This window comes from Equus caballus, chromosome X, assembly GCF_041296265.1.
Source record: "Equus caballus isolate H_3958 breed thoroughbred chromosome X, TB-T2T, whole genome shotgun sequence".
NCBI classification, from domain to species: domain Eukaryota; kingdom Metazoa; phylum Chordata; class Mammalia; order Perissodactyla; family Equidae; genus Equus; species Equus caballus.
The window spans coordinates 109147003-109159783 of NC_091715.1; the positions used below are offsets into that span (position 1 = coordinate 109147003).

General features: G+C 39.2%; 1 protein-coding gene across 37 annotated transcripts in view; it reads left to right on the top strand.

Moving 5' to 3' along the window:
- PAK3 (p21 (RAC1) activated kinase 3) overlaps nucleotides 1–12781 on the top strand; it is a 257986-nt gene that overhangs the window by 156447 nt on the left and 88758 nt on the right. For all 37 annotated transcript variants that reach the window (XM_070258529.1, XM_070258517.1, XM_070258541.1 and 34 more), the window contains one exon: nucleotides 9263–9464. In XM_070258529.1, the coding sequence (XP_070114630.1) occupies nucleotides 9290–9464 (175 nt within the window). In that variant the 5' untranslated portion in view covers nucleotides 9263–9289. The remainder of the gene's footprint in view (nucleotides 1–9262; nucleotides 9465–12781) is intronic.

The window sequence follows — 12781 nt, forward strand, 5'->3', positions numbered from 1 at the left end:
AGAGGAAAGCATGTAATTGGTTTATTTTCCTGTAAAAAGCAACATTGGGCTGACATAAGATCTTTTCCTCTCTTTATACAGCTGTGTAACCTATAGACCCTCATTACTGAGCTGGGCAGAAGAATATAGGGCATACCCAGGCAGGTGCTAAAGGCCACAAAACCAGCTCATGGTGGGCTGAACTGATTATAAGTGCAGGGAATGTATTAGGCTCAATCTTAAAGGAGAAAGAACACTCTGAGATGAACATCATTTGATACAGAGTTATAATGCAGAGTTATATATATATGTATTATAACTAGCCAGCTTTCCTCTGCTTTAACTCCCCCAAATTTTTGTCAAGATGTGTTCTAGGCCACAGTCCAGGCTCTCTGGAATAATTTGGGAACTACTGACTGATTCCCCCTCGGGCCTCCTGACTCCAGCTCCTTGTACCAAACCCTGCTTCTGCTTTATCTGCAATTTTCCTAGCAGGATGCCATATCTTCCTTTGAGGTGAGGGCTGGGTCCTGTGTTCTCAGCCTGGGGGCTTTCCAGGGCCACAGGAAAACTTATGCACATGGCAGTCTTTTCTTTGTGTGAGAGCACTGGGAAAGTAAAGCTGATCACGTGCTGCAGAAGGGATCTGCTCTAGCATGAGCCAATGATGAGCTGTATTTTATATATGTGGACAGTAGCAGCTGCAACCAGGTGTTAGAGTAATGGGTGCAAGGGGAACAAACTACTTGGTGCGTCCAACAACTTGCAAATAAACTTTTGTAAGCTGGCATGGGAAAGCCAATATGCTCAACTGTGAGGTCATCCTTCAGATCAGACTTTTGGTTTCTAGAATTTCTTTGAGTGCATTATGATCCTTTCTTAGACCCATGGCCAGTTTTTTTAAGACAAGAAATTCGTCTTTAGTAGGGGTAAGAGATGGGCAATTCCTACAACTAAGGCTGTGGGCAGCTGAATGTTCATCCCCTATCATTTTTGAAGTGGGTAGACAGAAAGTAGGTCTTGTCATGTCCCATTCTTACATCAGTATTTGAGGAAGCCTTTTTTTTTTTCAATATATGGTTATTCCTCTTCCTTAATGATAGCCCCCAAATAAGATACTGAGACACACGCTCAACTTTTTAAAAATGTGGGCATATAAATTAAACTTAGGTTATGGGGTAAAAGCTTGAAGAAGAGTTGCTGCATTTTATGCCAGCTCAAATTCTTTGACATCAAGTTCTGGCATAATGTCATTTTTGGGGTGAAGTATGAGCTTTGCTAAATTGATCTAGATGCCTGGTTTATAAATAATACCAAGATCTCAACTGAACCCGTGTAGCTCTTCTCTTCAGACATGCAGTGGGCACCTTCCCTCTAGAAAACTGATTTGGGTACAGAGAAATTGAGAATAGAGCAAGGACCTAGGATGATGAGCCATGGCATGCAGATTGGAAAACAATATTTAAGCATCTGTATGGGGTACAGAAAGCCATAGGAAATTCGGAAATTGAGTTTTTAGGCTTGAATTTGAGGAAATTTGTGGCTTTTTCACTGGAGTGGATCAGGGAAGGGTATAATTATCACCCATGCATAGTAACACAGAGCAGCTAGAACGCCAGAGACTCAAGACATCGGTTTACCATATCCTGCTCATTGGGCTGTTAGTCTGCATCTAACTTTTTCCATCTGAATGTTTCCAAGGATACTACATTCTTTTTCAAGAACTAGGAAATGTTTTATTACTAGGTTTTGCTACTCTTTTCTTTTTCCCACGCATTTCTTTGAGGCATCTTCTAAGGGAGTCATTTCTGGTTTTTTATGTTTAAAAAAAATTTCTATCTCTGTTCTTTATGCATTTTATTTTCTCTTCTTAGAAGCATCAATTTTGAAATGAAAAGCTGAAACCTGTAATAATGCATCAGTGTGCAAATATAAATACACGTCAAATGATCATCAGCATTTTCTTGGCATTAGCTCATGTAGCATACACAATGAATAATAAAGTATGGTGCTGCATATATTTAAAAGCTTAAGAAGTCATTGGAAAAAGAACTATTTGTCCCACGTAATATATGCAGTATATTAGGTTTGGATGCTGGGGTATACCTATCGATTTCCTTATTTGCAACCTATCATTGCAATTTGCAACTATAATATGTTGGCTTATTGGGTTCAATTAATGTCAAGTTCCTGCTGGAAACAATGGAAGTCACTCATAAAGATGTTAGCAGAGAACAGGACTACAGCAGAACCGACCTCATTTGCTCGTTTGTATGAGAGAGAACATGAATGTATTCTGTGTGAGTGTGCTTGTGTGTATGTCAGTAGTGAGCTATCTTTTACAGGATCTAAGGTTGAAACTAGGCGGCTGTAAAAAGAGCTAGTACCTCCCTTGCTTGTCTGGCTGCTTTTGCAAATCTGCCTAACAAGTAGCTCAGCTCCTCCTGATCAAATGATCTTAGAAATGGCTTCCCTCCATTACACACTGTAATGGTATCTCCCAGGCGAGGCTCTCTGAAACAGCACACCCCTGTCTCTGATAGCAGAGTTCCCTTGGTGAGTGCCCCAGAACAGACAAGCTCCCAAACAAGGCAGTCTAAGAATTGGTACTACCTGCCAGTGAAACCTGTTGGAGTTCTGTCAGTAAATCACCTAGCCTTGGGTCTTTGGATGAGAAAAGCAGGTGAAATCAGTAAGTACCAGCCTGAGTGGGTTGAAATGGAAAAGCTATAACTGTCATATGAATATTTTTTGAGGCTAAAAGTGTGTGTGTGTATATATATACATATATGAAGAGTGTGTGTGTGTGTGTTTGTAGGTTTACTTGGATACACATTGTATTGGTGTAGTGAAAAGGGAATTGAGAACAGTTTGAGATACTAGTCTCAGTTCTTTCACTTATTTTGTGACCCTGGGTAAGTCCCTTAACCTCTATGCTCTGTAAATTCCTCATATGGCAAATGGGGATCGTACTCCCTTCTTTACATGTTGGTTTATGACTCAAGTAAGAGCAAGACATGGATGTTCTTTGGATATTACAAAGTTGTATGGTAAAAAATGAGGTGTTGATGATCAGATGGTAGCTGGGTTCTACATGATGTCCAATTTCTTAGCAATGGGATTAGTGCCAATATTTCCGAACATGCCTTCTTGGCACAGATCTGCTTCAGGTAGGCATATAGGCTTGTACAACATTATGAAAAACTTACTCAGAGCCACAGCAAATGCATAGAACATATAGACGTCTGTTTCATTACCTAACATGTGTGTATTTAATGCCTACTGGGAACAAGGCACTGTACTAGACAGTATGAAAGCATACAGTTATAACTGAGGGGGCCTTACCCTCAAGGAGCTTATGATCTAGTGAGGAGAATGCCATGTGTAATGACTTTGTGCAATTTGAGACAAGTTGATGGAAATGCTAAGTTGGGTCCATCTATCTGGCTATAGTTAGTGGTTGGGCTGTCCGTTGTCCACCTAGTCTGGGAATGGGAGTATGGGTTTAGAGCTGTGAGAAGACCCAGTCCTGGCTTGTTCTCTTCCCTGTAAAATGAAATTAATCCTTTCTCTCCTCTTTGGCATCTTAGCATATTATGGAAATTAAATGTTTAAAACGTCACTAGAAATCTTCAAATGCAAGTTGCTGTAGAAATGTAAAGCAATGTATAATCTTTCTTCAAATTATAATACATTGTCCCCTTTGTGGAAGGCTAGATGATTTTCTTCTTTTCTTTTTTTGGCAATCAATAACAGTCCACTACATCTTACATTGTCAGTCATAAGTATCTGAGCCGGTTGGTTTAGTTGCTAATAATGCATCCAAGATAGAGTGGGTTTAGTATCTGTGTAGGCTAGTTAGCAAACCATAGTTTGTTTCTCAGTCACAGTCTGTACCTAGAAGCTCGGCTAGCCATCTTGAAAATGTATGCTTGTGTTTACAAGGGAGCCCAGTAAAGAGCCAGCAGGTAACTCTTGGATCCTTTTTTCCACCACCAAAGTGCCATTCAGTGTATACATCATTCTGATAGTAAAAGCAGCAACCTACTCCTCAAATACAAAGACCAGCCCAGTGTTGATATCATTGTCTAAGGAGACGTTGGCTGACTTTACATCTATGTTTATTTAATACCTTGAAGTCTGGAAGCTGTCATTAAAAGTTCAATTTGTCTTGATCTGTAGAGCTAATTCTTGTTATAGAGATTTCCCAAATTCTAGAAATTTGAAACACTGTCATGTTTTGTTACATGTTTTAGCATAGTGAAAGTTCTTTGACTTGTTTACTACATTTTTGAGATCCTAAAATCCATCTTCTTTCATATGTGCTCATGTTAGTTTGGTCCTCTTCTCGTCAGTTCAAGGTGTCTTTCAACCCTATTCTTCATGTAGTTATCTCAGAAACATTAGGAATTTCACCCTGGAAATATCCTCTAGGGTACATCTCATTCCTGTGTGATATCCTGTACTTTGATATGGAAAGGATATTAAGCAATATTGGTGTGTTCACCGATTTGTAGTAATAGCTTTGTGTGGTTGGTGGTTTTGGAACTTTACCTCTGGGTTTTCTAGATCATGGCTATGCATCTGCTGGTCTTGGCTTTTGTTTTTGAAAGGAGGCCAGTATTAGTTTGTTTCTCCTTGGGAAAATATGTAAATAAACAGTTATTTATATTTTGAAAACAGAATAATACTTGTGGGTTGTCTCTGATGGCACCAGATCTAATGAAAATATTTCAGTTGCTTCTAGCTTAATAGGTGACCTTGAAAGTTGTAGGGCAGTTGTTTCTGGAGTCTCACCCTTCACACACCTGGGTAGAGCACCTGTGGCAAATGAGTGCATTTGGAATTTTTGGTTGCATCCAAGTCAACCTATACCATAGGATAAATTTTGGCCCCATTAGCTAGAGTATGATTTATTGCTTATCTTTCCCCTTGACTCTTGGAAAATGCGTGTTGGTGGCTTTCTTTTTCAACCTACTGAGCATTCTCTGAATGTCTAGTTTGGCACTGCACTAAGAGAATGCGTTTTGGAGGAATGAGAAAATAATGAAAAACGTTTATAATGCTTAATCATTTCATTTAAAGTTGCCATGCATCTTGATAAAAGTTTTCCTCTAAAATGATTTCAGTAATCTCTGTGTCAAAAGGCAGGACAGTGAATGGCTGTGTGTATGTATTTGTGTATGTACCTGTGTGCATGTGCCCTCACACTTAATTTTTAGGGGAGGGGAAGAGAGAGGAAAAGGAAGATGAGGAGGGAGGGAAATAAGTAATCTTTAATCTTTCCTAGGACTCTGAAAAAGGGGCATTCAGGCTCATTGGTTATCATGAGACACGAGGCTCATTTCTTACTGCTGATGAATTTCAATTGTAATTATAGAGCATTGGTAAACCACATTAGGTCCCAAGGGCTGGATCAAAAATATGTACTCTCCACAGAAGATATTTGAATTCTTTCTGAAAAACATAGTAGCCAAGTATGAAATCAATTTGTGAACACATATAAATTGTTGCTATTGTCCATTAAAGTTAGCTATTTCTCCACAATGCCAAGGGCCAAGTTCTAAAAGGGAAATGAATGGCCTGTGGCTAGGTCCAATGTGCCACTCACTTGCAAGTTTCTGTTCTGTTGCAGAAGTGAACGACAACAGTTAAAGTTCAAAGATAAACAGTTTTTTGATTGGGTTCCAAGAGAATAATGATGCTTTTGTACAATTCTTGAAATAGAGCCTACAGCCACCCCAAACAAAATAGTCTCTTTCAAGATCTTGGAAATAATGACATCATAGGCAGATTGAACCAGCAATCCGTTAATAGTATCCGTTGTAGAAAGCTGTCTCAGGGGAGGGACCCGGCTTAGTAAATTTGCATTGTTTACAAACATAACACAATAGAATTCCCCCTTTTTTCTACATTTGTGGAATAGTCGGAGACACCTCCCACTTGGGAAACAAATACATTAACAGCAAGGATTCTTTACAGGTACCTACCCTTTCTTCATCAACTGGTTTTCTAAAAGTTTGTTTTGAAGCACTTGCTTTGAAGGTGAGTTAAAGATAACAAGAGCATCCTGCGCTGTTCCTTTGTCATCACATCAGAATTACCTGGAATCATTAGAAGATGAAGATTGGTTGTGCCTTGTAAAGGGTAATAAAGAGCTGAAGTAATATTGGGATAATTCAAGCAAAACCAAATCTGAAATGTCTAGGTGAACAGAGTGATTATTTGGTTCATGCTTCATGCTCCTGGTGTGGACTGGACAAAGATTCTTCAATTTCATTTCCATCTCTGTGAAAGGTTTATCCCAACTCCTCTTGTAATCCCCTGATGAGTTGAATGGAATTAAAACAATTCCAGTTTGCTGGGCAGTAGAAAGCTGTGCCATATAAACTGGGTCCTTTGGAGAATGCCTGTGATATGGACCGCAGCACGTGTGTGGTGGTGAAATTTTGGTCAGGCATTTCTAGTGTAACATAGGAGAGTATAGGTTGAGTTTTATATCCCAAGTAGCCCTTTCCTCCCAACCTAAAATATACTTGGTCAAATAAGGTCGGGATAATCAGGCAGCCTGAAAAGAATCAGGGCATCTACCTTTTGAGTCTCTGGCCAGAGAGCGTAATTAGGAATGAAAAAGGCCACTCCATTGGCCACACCTATTTATCAAGAACAAAGGAGCCTAGTATTTTAAATTACATAGGTGCACTAGAACCCTGACTGGCCCAGACTCTTACTTGCCTTATTATGCAAGATCAGCTTTGTATATCATTTTAAGGAGGCCATGCATGTTTCTCTGACTTCTGTCATCCTGAGTTAAGTAATGTGTCATCAGAAAATATGTATCATCCAGAATATCATGGTTCTCTCTCCCTATGAGACACATTTTTTGGAATCCTATCTCCTAGGTATTTCTATTTAAATCCTCAGTTCTTTTGCAATAACTTTCCAATTTCATTATTTTTACCAAGCTATATTTTGTATATCTGAGCTTTATGTAATAATCACCTCATATTCAGGCATTATTATTGAACCCAGAAAAGTTAAAAAAAAAAAAAAAAAAAGAAAGAAAGAAAAAGTTAGTACTTTGTTTCTGGTGGCAAATTCTTCTCAATGACTAAATTAAAAACCATGACACTGTCCGATACAGAATAATTCCACTGGTGAACTCAGTCTTAAACTCACTTTTATTCTGGAGAAACAGTGAATTTAGAAGGACCAAAATCAAAATGCAAAGGGGAATGCAGGCCCATTAGCACTGGTTTCATATTCTAGTTAAAATATTTACTAGAACCAGCAGTATCTATGAATCTGCTTTATCCTTGACATCACAGTCACTTTTTCACTTTATCTTGTGCTGTGGTTTTACCTATATAGGAAAATGTGAGGCTTACCAAATTGTCATTGGTGACAAATCATTTATTACCGAGTATTGTCACTATCATGGTTACTGAAAAAAAATACAGAATTGGTCTTAATTCATTAAGATAGTACAAGCTGTAACACTTAGGCAAAGGAAAAGAAATCTCTTGTCCAAATCAAGATCAAGCCAATCATTGTTAGTTGGCAGTCACCCGTGGAGATGGAGAAGCTACTAATTGATACTAACGTATTCTTGAATACTTATAGGCTGTAAATATTTGAGAGAATTTAGAACGTAGTAGAATATTTTAAATTCTCCATATAACATGATGCAACTTAGAGTTCATTACTGAAAATAAACAAATTGTACTCACTAAAGGGCTAAAATGAATTATGATAGATTAATTCTCATTACAGCAGCAATCAGGAGACCCCTGTTTTTGTTGGTGGTGTACTTAGGTTTGTTTATAGTAACTGTTGTGGGAATAAAGTGATATGCTAAGTTGTGTTTGGAGAGCTCTTATGCTCCTAAATTAGTGCTAGTTAATACTTGATGAATTTACAGAGATTTTGCTGAAATGCGATTTGATTTTCCTTGTATTCAAACTGGAGATTAACTGGGAAGGTACTCTTAACACCTGACTTGTGATGGCAAGTGTCAGGTCCCTAGTGAAGGACTCGAATTAGAATAGGAAAATGGAAACAAACACTTCCTTGAGGAGCCCATGCTTTTCCAGTTCACTTTACCCTCCCAGGATGAATATGAATGTGTTCAGCTGTAAGCACAAGATACTAAAGGATAATGAAATTCAGAGCAGATAAGTTGCTAAAACCAAGACTGCTTCTTACAACCCCATTACCCTTGTCAATTCCCTTGTTCCCTGTTCCAGGACGTAAAATATGGCACGGAGTAAGGTTATGGTCCCTCCTCAGGAAGCGGTCCTCTCCTTGGAGCTCCTCTTTGCTCATGGTGACGTTTGGCTCAGCTTTATCTTCTACTTGCTACCTGAAGATTGGCATTGTTTCCCCTATCAGTATACCCCACTGCTGAAACCACTAGGTCTACTAGATTGTTTCTTAGTTGTTTTTTTTTTTTTTTTGACAGAATCCTATTTATTTATTTTTTTTGCAGGGGAAGATTTGCCCTAAGCCAACATCTGTTGCCAATCTTCCTCCTTTTTCCTCTTCCTTCCTGCTCCCAAAGCCCCAGTACATAGTTGTGTATAGTTGTAAGTTCTTCTGGTTCTTCTTGTGAGCAGCTGCCACAGCATGGCTACTGACAGATGAGTGATGTGGTTCCATGCCCAGGAACCAAACCCGGGTTGCTGAAGTGGAGGGCACTGAACTTAACCATTAGGCCATCAGGGCTGGCTCTGTTCCTTAGTTTTTTCCCGTAAAACGGTAGAGTGTGTTTTGTAAATCAAGTACACACAGGTAAGAATCAGATGCCAAAGTTATCCTAGTGTTAAAGTGGCTAACGAATCATTGTTGTGGGCCATTAAAAATCAACAGCCAAACCTGTGTCAATTCCAGACTCTGAGGAGGTTGTACTACCTGACCATGATGATCATCAGTATAGAATTTTTAAATAAGAAAGATTGTAAATTGTTCATTAAAAGACTGTGAGTGCACAGCAGAAAGTAAAGTTTCATTGTGAGAAAAGGAAGGGACCGTATGTGTTTGTGTATACATATTGAAAAGCCATTAGTTATTGCCTTCACTTTCCTCTTTGGGAAATTGAATCCTTGGTCTTTAGGGAGGCAGCCCCCTCACCTCTAGAAAAGAAACCCCTCAAAATGGTCAACGCAAGACCTGAGAAAACGTGAAACCAATGCTTTTGTTTCTAAGGTGTTAGAATCCCCATATTTACTAGGTTATTTTTAGACCCCTCCTTTCTTAACACCTGTTTTCTCCTCCTTTTTTTTAGGAGCTGTGCGATCAGTTGTAACTGAAAATGTCTGACGGTCTGGATAATGAAGAGAAACCCCCAGCTCCCCCACTGAGGATGAATAGTAACAACCGGGATTCTTCAGCTCTCAACCACAGCTCCAAACCACTTCCCATGGCCCCTGAAGAGAAGAATAAGAAAGCCAGGCTTCGCTCTATCTTCCCAGGAGGAGGGGATAAAAGTAAAGTATCAGTGGCCGGGCATTGAAAAGGGGCTAGTTGGTTCTTTCATTGTCACTTTCTTTCGTGGGTAGTCATTTCTTGAGCGTTGGCTGTGCAGGGCCTGCCTGACCTTTACATCTACGTCTTCGAGGTTGCATTTTGTCAGAGGATAATGTTTGATTGACTTGCTGTGGGTTTATAGAAAATACATTTATTCTGTATTTGCCTTTCACATAAAATTAAATTCATAGTGTTAAGCCAAGGGAAATCGTAGGAATAGTACTATCTTGAATATATAAACAGCGACTTTCTTTCTGACAACTTAGAGAATTTACAGTAATTCCTTCCTAACTGAAAGTTGTCTTATTGGAAATTTGAGTATAATAGGATTTACTTCTGTATACCTTTTTGATAACTGTGAAAATTTTGAATTGAGTATACGGGAGTAGGTCCAGTTGCCACATTATTGTCTGACTATATCACAAGGTGGGAAAAAACTTCTGAGTCATTTGTTTCTTCTCTCATTCTTCTGCTGGTTGTCCCCTCTACAATCAGCCCTATTTGCACTGAGAATCACAACAATATATTATCATTTATTCTTGTGTTGTTCATAATACCATTTGGTGCTTAAATATCATGTGCTGACGCTTTGTAAAACTGGGGAATATAAAATCTCTAGTAAGTAATTGTTAGGTTGCGTTGATTAGCATACAGCTGGAACATGGCTTCTTGAGGCAGAAGAGACTAAAGCAAGTACAAGGACACCGGCACCACAGAAAGTTGCCAAAAGGTGATGTCTTTAGAAGAAAAAAGGGACATTGTTAATCTACTTCTTCAAGGTAAAACAGATAGCTTTGTAGGTCGTTTATATGATGTTAATGAATCCACAATTCGTACCATAAGGAAAACTGAAACTCTTATTGGGGCCAGTATTGCTTCTTGTGCACCTATGTCATTTAAGAAATGCTTTATCCCTTGTGACCCAAGGATAGAAAAGATGGAAATGATGTTAAACCTGGATTGAAGACAAACAAACGAATAACAAAACACTGTCCATGCAAGGCATCTGTGACTATGCCAGAGGAAATTTGGAAGACATGTTTTCAGATAATAAAGTGAGTCCAGGAAAAAATTTTGCTAGAAGCAAGAGATGGTTTGAGAAATTTATGGTGTGCCATGAGCTGGAGACCAGGTCTTACGTGGCAATGGTACTGGAGAAAGAACCACTCGATCCTGCTACTCCTGTGTTATATCTGCCACAACTGGAGAAAGTGATTAAAGAAGGGAGTAATGTGCCTGCACAAATCTTTGATGCTGTTGAGTTCGCCATGCTTTGGAAGCCCTTGAATAATACACTTGCCCTTTCAAAGAGCAGGAGCCAACTGATGTTAACACAAAGTTAGAAAAAACAGAAAGGCTGACAATTCTGTTTTGTGCTAATACTTCCGGTGACCTCACAGTGAAACCATTGCTGCTCTACAGAAAACTGTGCCCAGATCTTCTCAGGAGAAAAAACTGAGCCGAGTTTCTGGTGTACTGACATGCAAACAGAAAAGCCTGGAAGACTCCTTTTCTCCGTAAGGAATGGTTTGAACAGTGCTTTCTTGTGAAAGTTCAGGACAATTAAAAAGAAAAGAAAATCTTGACTTCAAAGTACTGCTGATTCTTCACAGTACTTTCAGCACCTCAGATACAGTTGCCAACGTGCATCCTAATGTTGCGGTTGTCTTTATAACTAGTTGCATGTCTCAGATCCTTGAGCCCTTAGGTCAGTGTTTGATTCAGCCATTCAAGAAGATTTATGCCAAACTAGCATATAACTTTGTTGTTCAAAATCTTGCAAACGTTTTTCTGTCTGAAGATCCTAGAGCATGGGGTTCCTACACCAGCACTAATGCTGTATTCTTAATAAAAGTGGCGTTAGATAGTTTAACAGAGCCTATCATTAATGTGACCTGGGAGAAGATTTGGCTAGAGATGGTAAAGTAAGTTTCAGTGGTTCCTCCTGAAGACAAAGAATCTTTGGATCAAGAAGGATCTGTGGATGAGAATGAACATTTGGTACAGGAGCAATCATTGGCTAAAGTTGAATTTGAGCCTGTTGACACTAATTCAAGTGATTTGATGCTGCTAAAAGATGACTCTCAGGAAGCTTCCAGTCCCCCTAAGGTGATTACCATAAGTGATGATGAAGATAATTAGGAAGCTATGGGACTGGAGACAAATACAGTTATAAGCAACAGGAGCGAATTTTTTAGATCAAGATTAAAACCTCCCCAAGAAAGTAAAGAAAAGTGATACTTTTACATGTCAAACCTTACCTGTTCAAAGCTTGAGTAATTTAGAAGAATTCTATAAAGAGGTGCTATGATGCCTTCAAAGAAAATCACATTTTACAGAAACCATCTTCAGCAGAACTTACATCGTCAAGTAGTCCCATGAAACTGTTGCAGGGCAGCAGTCTAAGCTGCCTTCAGACAAAGCTTGAATTGATTTAATTGAACTCTATAAAGAGACTCCTAAGAGTCTTTTTACAACACCCTATTGGGAAGAAAGCAACCTCAGAAGAGCCTAAATCATCAAGTAGTGCCATTTAAATACCCATGCTGGACAGCTGATAAGCTGCCTTTGGGCAAAGCTTGAGTGATTAATTTGAACTCTATACAGAAGTGGTAAGATATCTTCAAAAAAGACTTGAGAAGACAGCATCTTCAGAAGAGCCAAAGTTATTAAGTCATATGACTTAAATTCACTTGCTTGATATGGCTAAAGCCAAAAGCAAGTTGTTACAATTTCAGGCTTGGACTTAGATGACTGAGAGCATGGAGATCCATGATTTGAACTAAGAGTCCACCTCTGTTCATTGCTTCATTGTCACCCCCATTTTCCACTGCCATAATGAATGGTACATCCTCATCACTTCTGGAAATCATCACAGGATCTAAAAGGAAACTATGTAGTGCCTATCATTTTTACTCAATTAAGCTATGTAAACTCTCATTATTCTTTTTTATGTAATGTACTGTTGTTATTGCTTTGTTTTACTGCACAAAAAAATATTTCTGAGGGTTTCAAGAGTTCACATGTGACCTCACGTTCCCTGACTCCTTTTGTTTACCTCCTAAAAATCATCGTTTCCTCAGCCCAACTCTCCTACCTTGGGAATCACTCAGGAACCTGAGCCTCATAGGTCAGGAGGGGTTCCTGTCTCTCTGTCTCTGCCCCTTGGTGGCTGGTTGAGTTATGCCACAGTCAGCCTTGAATGAATGGAAAGAGCACTGGACTCGGGCTTTGGAGACCTGGGTTTGAGTTCAGCTCTGCTACTGATGATTGTGAC